This window comes from Passer montanus, unplaced genomic scaffold (assembly GCF_014805655.1).
Source record: "Passer montanus isolate IOZ18808 unplaced genomic scaffold, ASM1480565v1 scaffold31, whole genome shotgun sequence".
NCBI classification, from domain to species: Eukaryota; Metazoa; Chordata; class Aves; order Passeriformes; family Passeridae; genus Passer; species Passer montanus.
In genome coordinates, this window is record NW_024367819.1 from 6,716,488 (window position 1) to 6,733,135 (window position 16,648).

At 39.2% G+C, this 16,648-nt stretch overlaps 1 protein-coding gene across 2 annotated transcripts in view; it reads right to left on the reverse strand.

The window, feature by feature from the left end:
• The window catches only part of TRIO (trio Rho guanine nucleotide exchange factor), a 244,477-nt gene that overhangs the window by 98,223 nt on the left and 129,606 nt on the right, over positions 1–16,648 (reverse strand). For both annotated transcript variants that reach the window (XM_039714755.1, XM_039714756.1), the window contains exons 15-20: positions 16,279–16,445; positions 9,265–9,384; positions 7,686–7,877; positions 7,073–7,222; positions 5,481–5,595; positions 979–1,094 (exon numbers count right to left, since the gene is read on the reverse strand). In XM_039714755.1, the coding sequence (XP_039570689.1) occupies positions 979–1,094; positions 5,481–5,595; positions 7,073–7,222; positions 7,686–7,877; positions 9,265–9,384; positions 16,279–16,445 (860 nt within the window). The remainder of the gene's footprint in view (positions 1–978; positions 1,095–5,480; positions 5,596–7,072; positions 7,223–7,685; positions 7,878–9,264; positions 9,385–16,278; positions 16,446–16,648) is intronic.

Consider the following 16,648-nt stretch of genomic DNA (forward strand, 5'->3'; position numbering starts at 1 on the left):
GGCAGGGAAGGAATGGTGGTGTTGTATCAGACTTCAAATTCACTCCAAGATGCATCTTGCATTAATTTCTTTGTGAAAGCATGACAAGCAGACTTGAGAATTCTTTCAAGAGAGCAAACCAGACCAATAGTATTTAAACTTTTGTCTGAATTAGCTGTCAGAAAGAAATAAAAGATTAGGTTTTTGAGCCCTTTAAAGAGGATCTGACTATATTTTACACTATGGGCATTTTCCACAGAACAGGAACAGAGAGCTTCCTTTCTCTGTCTTATAACCAGTTTAAAAAAAGAAAACAAAAAACAAAACAGCAACTAAAAAACTACCACAGATCAATCTACTTACCACTTCTGCCTTGAACCCGGTACTTATTTTTAAGGCATGTGTTTTGATTAGTGAAGGACTTTTTTATTTTTTTGCGTGTCTGGTAGTTACTTAATAGTTCTTTTCAGACTGATAAACTCAACAAAATACCAAGAGGTGGATGTATCATGCAGGAAGCCATGAAACCAAACACAAAGAATTGAAAAACCAAAGTAATTCAGTTATTATTGTTTAATGAGTTATCCAACTTGTCAGATTTCTAGAACTGCCAATCAACTTAATTAGATATTTTTCCTCCAACATCTGAGAAAAATGCTGCTGCCTGTAATTTCCCCAGACAAATTAGGTGTGTGTGTAAAAGTAACAAGCATAACAATTTGTCAAACACAAGCTTGCAGAAATTAGATTTGCCAGTACCAGATGAAGCTGGCAGAAGCAAAACATCATCTTTAAGTTACACAGTTACAGACACACTGCATCACCGAATTTAGTTGTTCTGTATTAAAGGGAAGGCAAAGAATTCAATTTGCTACTTCTATCCTTCTGATGTTTTAACCATTTGAAATACTGAAGTGAATGGCAAATTTGTTACTGTGAGAAGACAGTGTATGTCAAGCCCCGACTACACCAAAGAGGATTTTCATATGAAACCCTCACCTGTTTGGCACTTCTTTCAAACACCACATACTGCTGGCACTGATCAAGACGCCTTTTACGCATGGTCCAATAATGCAGCACACGGTTCTCCCTCTGGAAGAGTTCATTCAAGATATCTGAAGAAATTAAACAGAGCTTTTGACAACCAAATTCAAAATATCACACCAAAATCATGGGAATAAAGTACTTGACATTGTAAAATTTATTGTACACTTACTCTTTCTGTTAGTCCTTGCTTTGCTTTTTTTCCTGATATTAATGAAACACAGAGTGTTCCTTTTTCATCACTTACAGAACTACTGGTTAAAGAAACTAGAGATGCAATTAAAACTTACTACTGATGTGTTTTTTTCCTCTCAAATATTTTTCACAAGAGGACTGCCACTGCTTATAGCATGACTGAAAATGTAGGCTGATACAGATGGCACTTGATGGGGTTTCCTCAGAGAGAATAAGCATGCAAAAGTAATCACAACATGTTTAACATATTATATTTAAGTAAAAATGGGAATTTTTAATATATCCGTCTCCTATAAAGTATTTTAACAATTTAATACAGATAAACAAATATACAACCTCAGGTCACCACAAGATCAAATGCAGCATAAGTAAGCTGACTTGTTAAATATGAATGAGAGTAAGCTGACTTGTTAAATATGAATGTTCACTGAACCTTGACAGAACTTCCAGGTAATCAAATAATTAACTCCACAGTTTGTTATTCCTGAGTGTCAGAAAACTCACATCCAAATCCCACACGTCCAACCTTTTAAATTCTTCCTAGCAAAGACCTTGTGCTTACACTATGCAGAAGACTTTATCTGAATTCTGCTTCTTTAATGGTTATGGTTTTTCCACCAAAAAAAGAAATTCTAGCAGTTTCCTGTGAAGCTCACTTTAACCTCTGCTGCTTCCAGAGCAGCAGCCCTACTTGACTTTGTAGCTATTGCAAACCTGGAGGGCAAGCTGTGCACAGGGGAATGGGGACACGCAATGTCTCCACCAGGTGATTCTGTTGCAATTGCACAGAGCCAAAAGAGAGGTCCAGCAGAAACAGAAGAGACCACAAAAAAGTCTTACTCTCTACACCAACACTACTTGCTTTTCTACTTACACCCAGAGCTGTCTATTTTCCATAATCCATAATTATGAGTGAAGGCTATCAGGTCCTAGGTGTCTTAAGGTCTCTGCATTCTGCTCTCCCACTGTGCAGGTCCACCATGCTTTACATCCCAAAAGCTAACAACTCCAAGAAACAGTATGACAAGAGAAGCTCAAATAACAGGAAGCCTGAAGGGAAATGCATCTTTGTCTACCTCATCAGGGATGTGGGATCAAACACAACCACTTGTCACAGCCTCCGTGAGGATTATGAAACCTGTCTGCATCACTGCCAACATCCTTCTGCTTACAAGCACCATATTCCCACTTGCCACAGGGTGCTGAGAACACCCAGAATTTGCTTTTGGTTGGAATGTGGTCACTGTGGCCAAGGTTTTATTTTTTTCTGGTCAGGCTCCCCTCATATGCCAAGCTATGAGCTGATCTGCTGTGAGCCTCCCCTGCTTTCTCAGTTTAATTTCTGCCTTCTGTCACCTCCAAAACACTTGCTCAGAGTATTTGCCAGATTTCAGGAGGCAGGGAGGTCGAGTGGGTGGGACACAATTATCATTATACAACGCAACACACCCAACTGGACACACCATATAAGAAGAGACATCTTGATAATGACGCAAGCAAAGCAGTTCTGACAAAGAGCAAGCGAGGTGAATTTAGCAAATTGGAACAGCATTTGTTCTGTCAGGACATGATACAGATGGCAAGGCAGTGAGAGATATTTGGCTGGGCACTGTTAGTGTTAGTGCCATTAATTTCTTGGACTGATGAAGAGGAGAAAAAATATTCTATAAACTACTCTAAGGAAGTTATAAAACATCAATATTTAATACTAGGTTTGGAAAAGCATCTCTGTATCTCAAGCCATCTGAACTACAGTCCCTGTTGCTGTCATTTACTTTGATTCCAACATTTGTTAGTATTGTTCCCTATACTTTCAGTTTCTTCTCGAAGCTCAAAGAGCTCTCAGCTGTCTCTATGCAGTCTTCTATCAACCTACCTAAAACTACAAGCACCACTGGACAAGTTCCAGCCAGTACAGCAGAGACAGGTAGCACAGATGCACACAGACTTAGCAGCCAAAACAAAGACAAAGATGCTCTCATTTCTGAGCTTACAGGAATTGTCACCAACTCAATCCACCTGCCACAGCACAGTTTTAGGCCACAGTTCCTTCCTAACTGAGACAATGATTGGGTACCCTTAACTGCATATCGCAGAAATTATTTACACTCGTTTGCAGGGACATAAGGACACCTTCAGAGTTCCTGTTCCCCATGAAGCATATGCTTAGCTAAACTTTGCCGAGATTAAGACACCACTTTTCCAGATAACTTAATCTGCATCTGGGAATAAGGATCAAGTATGCCACTGAATGAGGTTTTTGAAAAATGTTCAGCAGTTCTGCATGAACTCAAGGGTTACTTAAGTTTTTAAGGCATTAATTTATAAACTATATTCTGACTGCAGTCTGCCAGTCTGAAGCATACACTTGAGTTGTAATGCTCTATTAGAACACTCTCACTATTGTAACCTCTCTTTCACTAAAATAAACACTCCATTCTTTTCTTGATTTAGAAAAGAGGTGAAAGGAGATCTCTTTGTTTCTTGACACACATATTTGAACAGGAAGAAGAGAGCAAACTTTTTTATCATTTGGTCAGCTACCACCATACCACTGAGACCTAACAGGAAGGAGTCCCCACTAGATCTATCTTAACTCATGTTTAATTCTCAGAAGTATATACTACATGGTTTATGAAGAGAACAGCTTATTTGTTTCTACTTGGGGTTTTTTGTTGGTTTTTTGTTGCTTTTCAAACATGTATCACTCATCCAGAATTTTAAATGTATGCAGAACATGCATAACACTATGGTTCTGATATGTAATTATTACTCTTAAGGACATTAGTAGAGATCTTTCTATTTTTTCTATTCTTTCCTCATATAAGCACATTTACCTTTCTCAGAATGACTGTTCCTATACATATTTCAAAACTGAATTTAAAAAAATGTCTAATATTCAGTAAGTGTGGTAGCTACAACTTCCTGCTTTCTTCTGCTCTTTGTTTTCTTTGTTTCTTACTGAAAGAAGAACTAAGTGACAAATGCCAGCTTCAGTTACTGATACATTTGTGTTGAGATTTTGTTTTGTACAGTTCTATAAATGTTGGGGACAGAGGAAAAACAATGAGCTGTTTAGCCCTTGTAGTTCAAGTGAACCAGTGAACATGTCCTTTTCTAATAGAATCATCAAGTAAATTAGTGCGGAAGTGACCTCTGCAGGCCATCTGTTTCAATCTCCTCCTCAAAGCACCACTAACTTCAAAGTTTTCCAGAGGCTTGTTCAACTAAGTTAAAAAAATTCGTACAAGTACAGATCCTACTACCTCTCTGGGCTACCTGTTCTAATCCATCTTGCTGTAACACTTTCTCCCATTCAGAATTTTCCTTGCTGCAACTTTTTCTCTGGATTTACCGCCATGTTCCTCTTGAATCTGGCTACATCATATGCATAACTCCCCTCTGGGTAGGAGCAAACAGCATTTAATTAGAAATTAGACTTCACTGATTTTGAGACTGTAGTGTGGCCAGAGTGTTCAGTCACAGCTTCAAAATGCACAGAGCAGAATATGACTGGCAATTAAATTATTAAAATACAATATTTACTTCTGAATCTGATCTCTGTTCTGCTACCACATCCAGCAGTTATGCACACCCTATTAATTTTTGAACTTTTGTCCCTCAAAGCCCTACAGGTCTCTCTCTCTCCATTCCCTAGAGTGCTTATTACCCCTTAAAGCTGTACTACGTATTATTAATCTTAGCAAGAGCCAAGCCTCACCTAGTAGCTCTTTACAGCTTCACCTCAGCTACTACCTGTCTACACATGCAGTTTAAACATGATGTAAGTTACCCCATACTTCATGAAGTTCCTCAACACTGATTCAAACTATCTGAAGAGCTCAAGGGCATTGTACAAGCAATAACCTCATATCACTCTGGCACTCCCAGGGAACTTGCAGAATGCCTGACACCAACACATTGAATAAGCTTACACTGATCAGCTCCCATTTGGCTTCAGACCAAACATTATCATGTGGAAGTTTACTACCTCATTGACTCAATAAAAGCAACACACTTGGGTCTCAAATAGAAAGAAGATTAGGTGTAAGTAGCAGATAAAAGAATTCCAAGCAACTTCATTTGAGTATAAGAGACTTTGAAGACTGTCAGCGCCTTCAAAGTGTGCAGGCAGTTTGTTTCCCGTTAAGCCTGACAGAACTCTTTCCACTTGGGCAGGCTTCACTACCCCATCACCAAACATACCACAGCACATGATGATCACATTCTTGTGAGAAGAAAGAGAACAAGAAGTCCCTTACTTTTTACTTGCTGTTCAGGTGCTTTGATGTGTGTCACCATCCCTGGCATGTTGACACTGTTCCTGTGCAGGTATTTCAGGAACACATCAGCATTCCTCCGAGCCAGTGTGCAGGCCTAAAGAGTCAGAGGTACAATTTTATTTGAAGATGCAAAAATAAACATGCAGAAGAAATTAAAGGTCTTCCTAACTCTCTTTTGTACATTTGTCACCCTCTTCAGTTTTGGAAAGCACTGCATGTTAAATCTTTTCTACAAGTAAGCCAAGCCAACCCAACTATTAAAATAGATATTCCACCAAATAGCAGTTACACCTTACCTGGCAGAGAAAAAACAAAGCAGATAAACAAATACAAATAAAATAAATTAATAAAATGCTATTTCTCTTTTCTGAAGAACCTGAAAAGCAGTTGTATGTTCTATGGCTTTCAGCATGACTCAGAGCTCACAGAGAAGTTTGTTTAGTGTATGTGCCATGTGCCACCTGAAGCTGCTTACTGTGTAAACAGTGCACATTCTTATGTACCCACCTGCATATATCAAAACATCCATTAGTAAAGCGAACGTTTTGCTGAAGTGAAACTGAAAGTGCTAAAATAGTAATACCTGCTCTTCAAATATGAAGGCAAGGCCTTGAGAGCTTTCAGTTGTTGCCATTATATTGCAAGCACTCAGCTCAGTTGTCATCTTCATCTTAAATATCAAATACTACATATTGGTTTTCTGCTTCATTTTTAACATGCAAGTTATAGAATGCTACTTTAAAAGGTTAGATGAAGGTAGAATGGTTTGATACAGTAATGAAGATACTAAATCATTTCTCATACCATTTTAAAACAAAGATTAATAATTCATGCCAGCTGCAGAAGGATCTATTAGGCTGTGTACTTTGAGTTCTGTTAATATGTTTTTGAGTGTTGTAATCCATGTAATGAGAATAAGTTTCTAACAAAAAAATTTTATTCTCTTAGTAGTCTTTCATGGTGATGCTCAAAAATGCCTTTGATAACAAAGTTAGTTATAACTGCTCTGCAAGCACATGCTGCACATTTCATTCAGTATGATCAATAAACTTCTTCAGTAGGACATTAGCTGGAACAAAAATCTTTCATTTATCTGAAGACTATTACACAAAACCCAACTACTTCCAGATGGCTGTCTTGCCATTTCGTCCTGTATTCCTCTGTCGTCCCAGTACATTTGAGAGCTGCTCTGATGCACAGAGCAATGGCACTGTGAGCCTTTCACTTTTCTTCCAAAGCAGCAGCCATTAAGCATTCTTTAGAGTGACAGTTGCTCAAAGCAGTGACTTCCAATTCCTCTTCAGGCACACTGGGAGATCTGACATCTACTCAAGTTCAACAGGAAATGTATTTATAAAACTGGCTACAATTTTATGCACTTGGCAGTATTCTCTTAATCACTGTCAGAAGCAGTTAACATGCCACTTCCCACATCTTTGCAGTTGGGGACATACGTGTAGTTTGGAATGGGCACTGCTGCTTTCCACAGCCACGTCAGCACTGTAAGAGCTGTTTGCCTGCTCTCATGCTTCCCAAGACACAGGAGACCACAAAAAAATCCCCAACCTTACCTTCAGAAACGCTTCCTTCTGCTCCAGGTGTTTGCTTATCATGGGAGTAACGTGATCTGTTTCAGAGTTGGGGCCCAGTTTGTCTGCTCCCCCACACCAATCTTCTTCTCGCTTATATTCTTGTTCCAGGCTTTCCAGCACACTGCACACCTTTCAGGAAAAAGTAGGACAATTCAGTAAGGCAAAAAATCAAAATTCAGGCCTCAAAAAAAGAAAACTCATCTGCCCCTTATATGTACCCCTTAGCTTCTGACACGTTTTGACTGGGACTTAAGGCAACAAACTCTGGCTGTAGGTTTGCAAGCACTGGCCTGCTTATGCGGAAGCACTCAGAGGCTGTCCCTAAAATTGTTCATCTTTCTCTGCCTCTCTGACTGCATAGTTCTGGATGGGCTTAAGTTATGACTACAGAGGAGGCAACCTTGACAACCTCCCCCCCAAACTTTTCTGTGGACAAGCAGATTAAGCTGATTTTTTCTGACTCCCACACAAAAACCAGAACTAGCCATCAAATGAGTAAAAATAACCAAACCTCATCAACCATTTCTTCAAGTAATGCTGTTTTATGCCACACTGAGGAATTAACCAAGGCAGACCTTCTGCATTTCTGTACCTGTTCAGAAGTTTTATAGAAGGCAACAGAGGCATTCACAAGCTTGAGACGATCCTCCATCTTCAGCATCAGCTGTTGCCAGTGCGAAGCGACCTTCTCTGCACACTCCCGGATCATGTCCATATCATAGTGATTGGCCTGCAGCATTGCCTCTGCCTTCTGCTGAACCTGCAGGGCACTTTGATGTGTTTTCTGGCAAAAGGTGAAAAATCAGGAGTTCAGTGGAGCACTTCAGTTCATTTACTCGGAGACCTCAGAGGCTCACACTTCCACTGTGTCGATGACACTTCCATATGTGCACCAACACTCATCAACTAAAAATGACTGTCTAATACTGCGTGACTTCTTCATGCAAATACAAAGGAAATAAATCCTGTAGAGATTTATCATCAAATCAACACTAAATAGCAATACTTAACAAATAGCAACTGTTTGGCATTAAGTTACATGTGATGTATCTATGCTGCATTACATCTTGTTGCAATTATGAATTTCAGTTTGATTTTCTTTCCCTTCACAGTGAAAAAAAGAAGATGACAGAAATCTATCTTATTCTGGCAATTTCTACAGCTTTAACTTCAGTCTTTTGCACATCAGTAGTGAGTAAAGAAAGGTGCAGGTGTGCAGACCAATAAAAAAGACACCTGTCTATTGATTGTAAGCTAATTTTTTTAACCATATTTCTCTGTGCAGAGAAACATTTGCCTAATATAAAAATATTAAGGGGTTAACTACTACTAATTATTATTATATCTGAGTAAAGAATGTGGCCTAGGACACACAGATTTTTAAGCGTCCCCATAATTTATTCTTAAACTGACAAACACCTAGAGGTCTCATAACTTTTATACTTGGGAGTTACCAAAGCTGCTCAAAATGAGGGTGCATATAGTGCAAACTTTAATTTAAAAAAAAAAAGAGAGGGGAAGCATAAAATTCTACCAAACAGGAAAAGAACATTAAAGAGTTACTGCAAGGCAGAATACTTCTGAAAATAGTCTACCAAAACAATCATAATATTGCTAATATTATCACTAAGTTACTCAGTAGTGCATGTAAGTAAATAATACTGTACTTCAATCAATCTTAAGAACCCTGCCTATTTTTTTGCAGCAATATGACCAATCAGATAAGTTTAGCTTGAAGCCATGGCAAGGAGATGGACACACCACAACACAGAAGTTTCACTGAAGCCTACTCTCAATCAAAAATGGAAATATTAAAGGATGACCTCAGAATTCACAAAACCGCTGCTTCCTGGTCCATTTATTCTTGATTTTTTTACATTTAGAATTACAGGTTATGTTCTAGGAAAGGAATAACAAATGAAAACACTATTTTCAGCAAAATTGGTTGAACAGCTACCACTTTAAAAAGATGGAAAAAGGCACTAAGAAGATGTTCCACCTGGAACTGCAGCTTGAAAATAAATAAGAACAAAAACCACCTTCTCAGTAAGTACTTTTGTCTCTTTGCCATAACAGCTTTTCCTAAACTGAAAATACTATAGCATGAATACAAGAGTGGTATTTACAGAGTTGTAAATACAAGGCCATGGTCACTAAAATGGTGCTTTTACCTCTATTGCATGTTGAAACTGCTCATGCTCCCTCTGTAACTGTTCTGCCTCCTGCAAAGAGCTAGCAGTGATGAGCCCAGCATTTAACATTGACTCTCCATTTCGAATCCAGCCCAAAACCTGTAACAAAAGAGAAGACCATGAAACACACAATTCCACTGTCAACCAGCAAGAAAACACCACTGTAGGGGCAAACACATTTAAGGTCACATCAGCACTGGAACGGATAACTAAATAATTTGTTAATTACATACTACAGTGAATTTGGTATTGAGTAAGCACAGTGAGTGCTTACATTCAGTACAATTTCAGTGAGCTAACAACTCACAGCTTGCAGTCAACCACTACATGTCTGTGGCTTCAGTTCATACTCTTAAAAATGGTTGTGCTTCTGAATACTGTTTCTGTCACCTGAAAAGCTGGAACAAGTTAAAAGTAATAGTTGCCTGAAAGCCAGTGTCAGTAATGCAAATGAAAGATATACAGCTTAATAAAAAGTATGCACACAATTTTGAACAGTAATGTTGAGAAAAATGTGGTCATTGAGTGTCCTTCTAACTGCTTGAAGATTTTAATTTTTCAGTATGTGCCTTCTTTGATATGCCCAGTGAAACTGAAAGAATCCATGTCTGGGCAGAAGCCTCAGGAGGCCACCTTATATGTTCCTTATCAATAGCAGGAACGTGCAACTTTTTAGACCCCTCCCAAAAAAAGAAAGAGAAAAAAAAGGACATTTTCTCTCTCTATCAGCTTTGTTTTTTCCTCTCCTTTTCCCATCAGGAACATTATCTGATTCCCTCCTTTAGACTCCTCTTATCTTGTTGACCACAGTCTCTTCAATCTCTTCCATGTGAAGTCAGACACTTTATTTTTCTAGAACACTGCTCTTTTATGAGCTCTCTCCAGTTGATAACCATGACTTGGTCATAATTTTTCAAATGCTGAGTAAAATGGGACATAATTCAGGTTATTCACTGTCATCTGTACAACTCTTCTATGGAACTGCTGCCCAACCAGTAATTATCCCTGTATTTATTCAGCTGATTATTCTTTCTAGTACATCATGCTCCGTATTTTTCACTATTTGAACTTATATCCTTCTTAAAGCATAGTTCTCCCATCAAGATAATTTCAACTGTAATCCACTGTGTTCTGATGAACTCAAACCCCTTTTCCAGCTGCTCCTGCTTTTAACTTCAAATTTAATAGTATAATTGCTAACACGTAGATTATCTGACTAAGAACATGAACTGGTAGTATCCAAATACAGACAATTTTTTTTTTTTTTCATTTTTAAATCTGTTTTCCAATCCACTGAGTCTCTTAGCTTTTGTTACTATGTTTTTTCAACAAGTTATCATTTTTGGTAATTTAGTCTCATATAACATTCTCATCGAGTCTCTTAGCTTTTGTTACTGAGTATGTTTTTTCAACAAGTTATCATTTTTGGTAATTTAGTCTCATATAACATTCTCATAATAAGTTAGGGCCAGGCAGACTGAGTTAAACTATTTTAAAAGCTTTGACACTGCTTTTCCACCCCTCCCAGAAGAGCTGTTGCTTTGTCAGATAAAAAAGGGGGGTTTATCAATGGAAAGCTATGATTAATTGATCTGTGTTAGCCTTTTCTCCATTTGTCACTGTTCAAGTTTAATGATCTACTTGTTTCAATATTTTTCCTGGGGACTGTGTTAAACTAGCTAACCTCCAATCCTCCTTCAGCTAGTCCTTTTCCACTTTTGAGATGTAGATGTCGAATTTCAGGCCTCCAGAATCTCATCTAATCTCCTGATGTTTGGAAACAATGGCAGTTTTCTAAGTATTCCAGAGTGAATTTCTTTAGGCCCAGATGATTTGAACTTCACCAGTTTTTCTAACTTTTTCCTACTAATTGATCTAGACATTTAACCACTGCTAATAAATATATTAACTACCAAATCAGTTAGTTCTTAATACTAAATATTCTCATCTAGGGATCTGCACATGACACTATCAATTATAGCACTAATGCACTAAGTAATCAGGATAATATGACTGCGCTTGCAGACTGGGAACATGGGCAGAACCCAAGAAAATGACCTATTAAAAACACAGTTCCTCACAACCTAAAAGGCACATATGAGTCTACAACCAAAGTACACTCTAACATATCTGACAGCTTGAAGCAACTGAGGTCTAGCCATCCTGACACAACATCCATTCCCTCAAATCTGTACCACAACCTCACCCTCTGACTTACACTTATCCAGATTGTGACATTGTTGTGTTATTAATGCAGGTTTTGCCATTTCTGTCTGCACAATGAATAGCTAACAAGTTTGGGGTTTTTTTCCCATCCTGATAGCATGTATTCGAATTCTCCTGTATAAATTCTGGATGTCTGTAGAAAAGAGTAAGTCTACAATGTGGAAGGGAGGGCATGCCAGATGCGTGACTGGGTGCACATTCTGGTCTCCTGGGGAGAAAGCACTGGGTCAGGTGCAGCCTTGCAAGCAAGGGGAAGACGGCTCCAGCTTTGGAATGATCTCTCCTACTGCAAAGGTGGCACCTGCAGATCACAGCCTGTGGGCACACAAAAGGGACTATGAAAGAAACTGGGAGTTCCTAAGTTGCTAAGGCACCAGGGGATTTTGAACACTCAGAGAGAAAGCCAGGGTAAGCCTCAGGAGCAGGAAAAACAGCAGCTTCTGAGGGAAGCAGATGGGTCCAACAGACTGTAGATAGAAACGTCTCCATATACATGGACAAATATGGACTATATTTGTCCATATACATGGACAAAGAAATTGTCTGCAAGAAAATAGAGGCAGATTATTTTTTAATTCCTTTTTTATTTTTATTTTGTCTTATGCAAGTTATTCTAGGTTCCTTCTCTACCTTAAAAAGTAATTCTTCCAGGTATGGCATAACCAAACACACCTTTTTAGGGTTCTTATACATCTAGCCTTCTTCAGAGAATTTTAATGAAGGAGGTTGCTCAGGCAGCACCAATTGAAAGCTTCTCTTGACTTGGCATCCCATTATTTACAGCAGCAACAGCTAGAACAGAACATGCCATTTCAAACACAAAGACTTGTCCTCCTGCTTGGTGCAGGTCAGGGTGCAAGTACACAAGCTGGTGAAACTCACAGGAGGAAATTTGCCAACAGTACTCTCTCCCCTTCCTTCTGCTCTGACTCAAGGGAAAATATAAGCATTAGGAAATAGGGAGCCTGTTCTCCTTCCAGGGGTGCTGCCTTCAGGGTTTGTTGGCATGTTCATGTTCCCACCACCTCCCTGTCTGAGTGGATCACAACCCCCATCTTTCCCCTCGCAGCCTTCAACAGGCTAGAAAAGCATCAGCAAAGCATCAGCAAAGGCGTGGAAAAGAGACAGAATTCAGGTCACTTGGGACACTTGAAAAGGTCAGATAGGTAGATCTGTAGGTAAATGCTTGATGTAGGACTAGTTTCTTGAACAGATTTTTGACTGTAACTAAACATGATCACAAGACAACCTGCTTCAGTCTGCTGTCTTAGCTATGTTTTCATATCCATATGGCACTACATGGAGTGCCAGGATACCCTTCCTGAGTAGTATTTTGGGATAGTCAGAGCTCAAGCATCAAGCTAAAAGATTTGCCAGTGAAAACACAAAGCAGCTTAAGGTACTCTTGAGGGCTGAGGTATCTGTACACCACTGTACATATATTCATACAGTTATATATCCAAGAATATACACCATGATCAGAACAGCAGAAAACATTGCACTCAAAAGGCTTAATGAGCATACTGAAACCAACTGGATTGGGTTTGAAGCTTGGTAGGGATTTTGACCTTAAACACAGTAAAGCATTCACTCCACACAGTGTAGAGTAGCAGTAAGTAATCCAACAGCTGTATGTTAGGTGATTAATAAAGAAGGTTTGTCTGGCAAACATGCAGCTGGAGTTCTGCATGAGACATACATTCTCATAAATATTACTCTGCCTCCACCTACTCATATGTCCCTGCCCTGTAAGAAAGTGGTCACATTTTCCTTTCCATGTTACTTTCCCCACATAAAGATGTCTCTTTTATTTCAGTCAGCGTTCTCTTCCCGCTGTCTTCCATGTTTTTTCTACACTGTAATTTGCTATCTGCTTCTGCCCGTTCTGCACATATTACACATCAAGTTGACAAGCAAATTATTTGCAGGTTTTATTTAAACCTCTGTTTGTCTTCTGGCTCTTCTGCTTCCTCCTAGTCCTGAGGCTTGAGATACAAAACTTCAATGCCACAAAGCAGAACTGGCACAACAGTTAAGGAAGAAGCAATACTGGGTGGTTTTGTCTACTCCCTGTGCTTATTTGATAAAAATTCATTAAGCACAAGGTTTCACTACCTAGTGAAAGCTATGGAAGAGAATCCTTGCAAATTTTTGTCTTAATTCCTGCAGTGTTCCAGTCTAACTGCTTCACATGACTACAAGCTACATATTTTTATGTATTTTATGTAAATATATAAGTGTGTGTGTGTGCACATGTGTACGCGTGTGAAAATACAACAGCAGTAATGTTGCTTCGGCATGAAGGATTTAAATGGAAATACTGTCAGAATTCCTACTATGGAGGCAGGATCCCCCCTACATAATAAATATGCTTACACCCAGTTCATCAGCAATAAATCTAATAGAAAATCACAGTAACTGAACAGGAAAACCGTATGTTCACTGCTTCAGGCCACAAAACACAAATAAAACAGTCTGAAGATGAGGTTTACCACTTTATTTTACCCTCAAGTAAACCTACTGTGACCTGCTGACCTATGAACTTTTTCCTAGTGCAGAAGAGACATGAGAAGATCATGCTTCCTTAATCATATTTAATAAAAATAAATCAGATGCGGTTCTCTGAAAAGGCAACTGAAATCTCAAAACTAAGAGTTACTAGCCTCAAAGCATTGCAAAGGGCCCAAAAGAAATCCTACGAGACAATGTATTAACATTCAGATTGAGTTCCATTCAATTTTCAGGCCTCAGGCTGGGCAAGTATTGCAGGCAAATCTGTAAAAGTAGAATCTGTAAAAGTAATATAGGAACCTTCTGTCAGCTACATGTTCATGTATGATTGCCTGAAAGTTCACATATATTATGGCATTTAATTCAACATAAAATCCCACTTGATAAAAGGTGTGTTCTAGAAATATGAAACAGAATATGGTTCTTTCTTCCAAATCCCAGTCTACCAAGAAAAGACAGCTGGGTATGTTAATGTACTCCCTATACCTTAATTATAAGACAAATTTTCCAGTACTTTCTTAAGAACCTAAATTTTAGCTTCAGTTTCATTCAGGGATAGTAGTGGTTCAAAAATTAGAAATTTCTTAAAGAGTCATCTACAAAGCACATACAAAATGCACTAAGGGTATTCCACTAAAATCCATGATGTTCATCATCTGCTTGTTTCTGCCAAAATAACACGTGTCATTTTTGTAACATTTAACTTGCACACAAACAAAGTTAGTGGACCAAAGTACTCACTTTATTGTGTAAGCATGCAGTATAAATAACTATTTAGTGTCTTTTAATATATTAAATAACACCAAACTGCTATATTCTGTTCTTTTACTGAATACTATTTCACCATTTCACCATCATGGAAATTAACAATTTTTTTTCCTTACTAACTCATTCCACCCAAACCCACTGACATACCATAAAGGGATGAGAGTGCCTCAGCTGGCATTATTTATTTTAGCTTTTTTCCTTCCTTTGCACATGTCCACTGTCTTCCTTCATCTTTGAGATAAAATGCAACTGAGTACAGAAACTATCCTGATCTGCAACAATTTTATCTCAACCATTACTCATGCGGAAGGAGAAATTTGCAATCTGCACTTACCAACATGTGTAAGTGCTAAGGCAGATAGAGCACAGTTCAGTAGAGTATGCAAAGCCTTGAAATAGAACATCAAGTATTTGATTGACACCTAATGTTGCACTGACAGCAGACAACTATCAGTTTTGTGCATTCCTTTAATTCAAGACCACACAGAAGCTTTGCATCTGTTACTGTAGAGCAACCAACCACTGCCTGAAAATACTTCAGGAACCTTCTGTACACTTCTCCTACTCCTAACTGGACCCCTTTCATATTACTTTGCAATGTGGAGTTGTCATTCAGTCTCATTATGGGCCACAGTAATACAACAGACTATAGCAAACTTCTGTGATGCTGCCAAGTGTGAGCAAGATAAAAAACTCTCAGCTTTTTTAGTGTCTTGTTTCTTTTTTAAACTTTCACCTACTTCAGTGCTTATCACTATTTGTAGATGTTTCAAACAACAGACCCAGAAAGTATCAGGTCAGTGTGCAGGGACTATGACTGAGCATTGTTGTTCATCGCCGTACAGATGGTAAAAGCATACGTTTAACATTAGCTCAAATCACTCTATACTTCAAATACTTGACTTGTATCTACAGAATATCAGAATAACTTGGGTTGGAAAAAACCTCTACAACCACCATGTCTGTTAACCTAGCACTGCCAAGTTCACCACTAAAGCATGTGTCTCATATCATGTGTCTCAGTGTCTCATCTACATGTCTTTTAAATATTTTCAGAGATGGTGCTTCCATCAATCCTGTTCCAGGGCTTAAAAACCCCTTCAGTGAGGAAATGTTTCTTAGTATCTAATCTAAACCTCCTCTGGCACAACTTGAGGACTTTCCTTTTTGTCCTATCACCTGTTACCTGGGTAAATAATCCAGCTCCTACTTTGATACACTCTCCCATCAGGTAGTTGCAGGAGTGATAAGGTCCCCCCTGAGATTCCTTCATTCCAGGCTAAACATCCCCAGCTCTCTCAGCTGCTCCCATAGGATCTGCTCTAGATCTGCGCAGCAAGATCGGTGACGCAAGTTAAAAACATGCACTTAACGTTAACAGAAGATGAAGTTTCTCAGGTGATCACAGTCCTCCCCTGCTCCCAAGGCACGACGGAGGTGCTTTCCCGCGCGTGTTTTCGGGAGCAGAGCCCTCGGCAGGGCACGTACCTGCTTGACCTCTGCCTGCAGGTGGCGCAGCTGCACGCACTGCTCCAGGTGCTTGCGGTGCTGCTCCGCCGCCACGTCCAGCTCCTGCTGCTTCTCGTGCAGGAACTCCAGCAGGTCCTGCACGCGGGTGGCCATGTCCACGTCCCTGTCGCAAAGCAGCTCCACACCTGCAGTCGGGATGGTCGGACAGGAATGACTCGCAAAGCTTCCGAGACAAACTGCCCGCTTCCACTGTTCTACGCTTAATTTCCTACTTCCTTCTCCAAGTTCAACCTAATTCTTGGAGGATTTGCTTACATGAGTATAGGGGTTTGCACTCTTTAAGAAGTGCAATATGGGGGTTCTTTTAAAGTCTGACACTTACCCTATG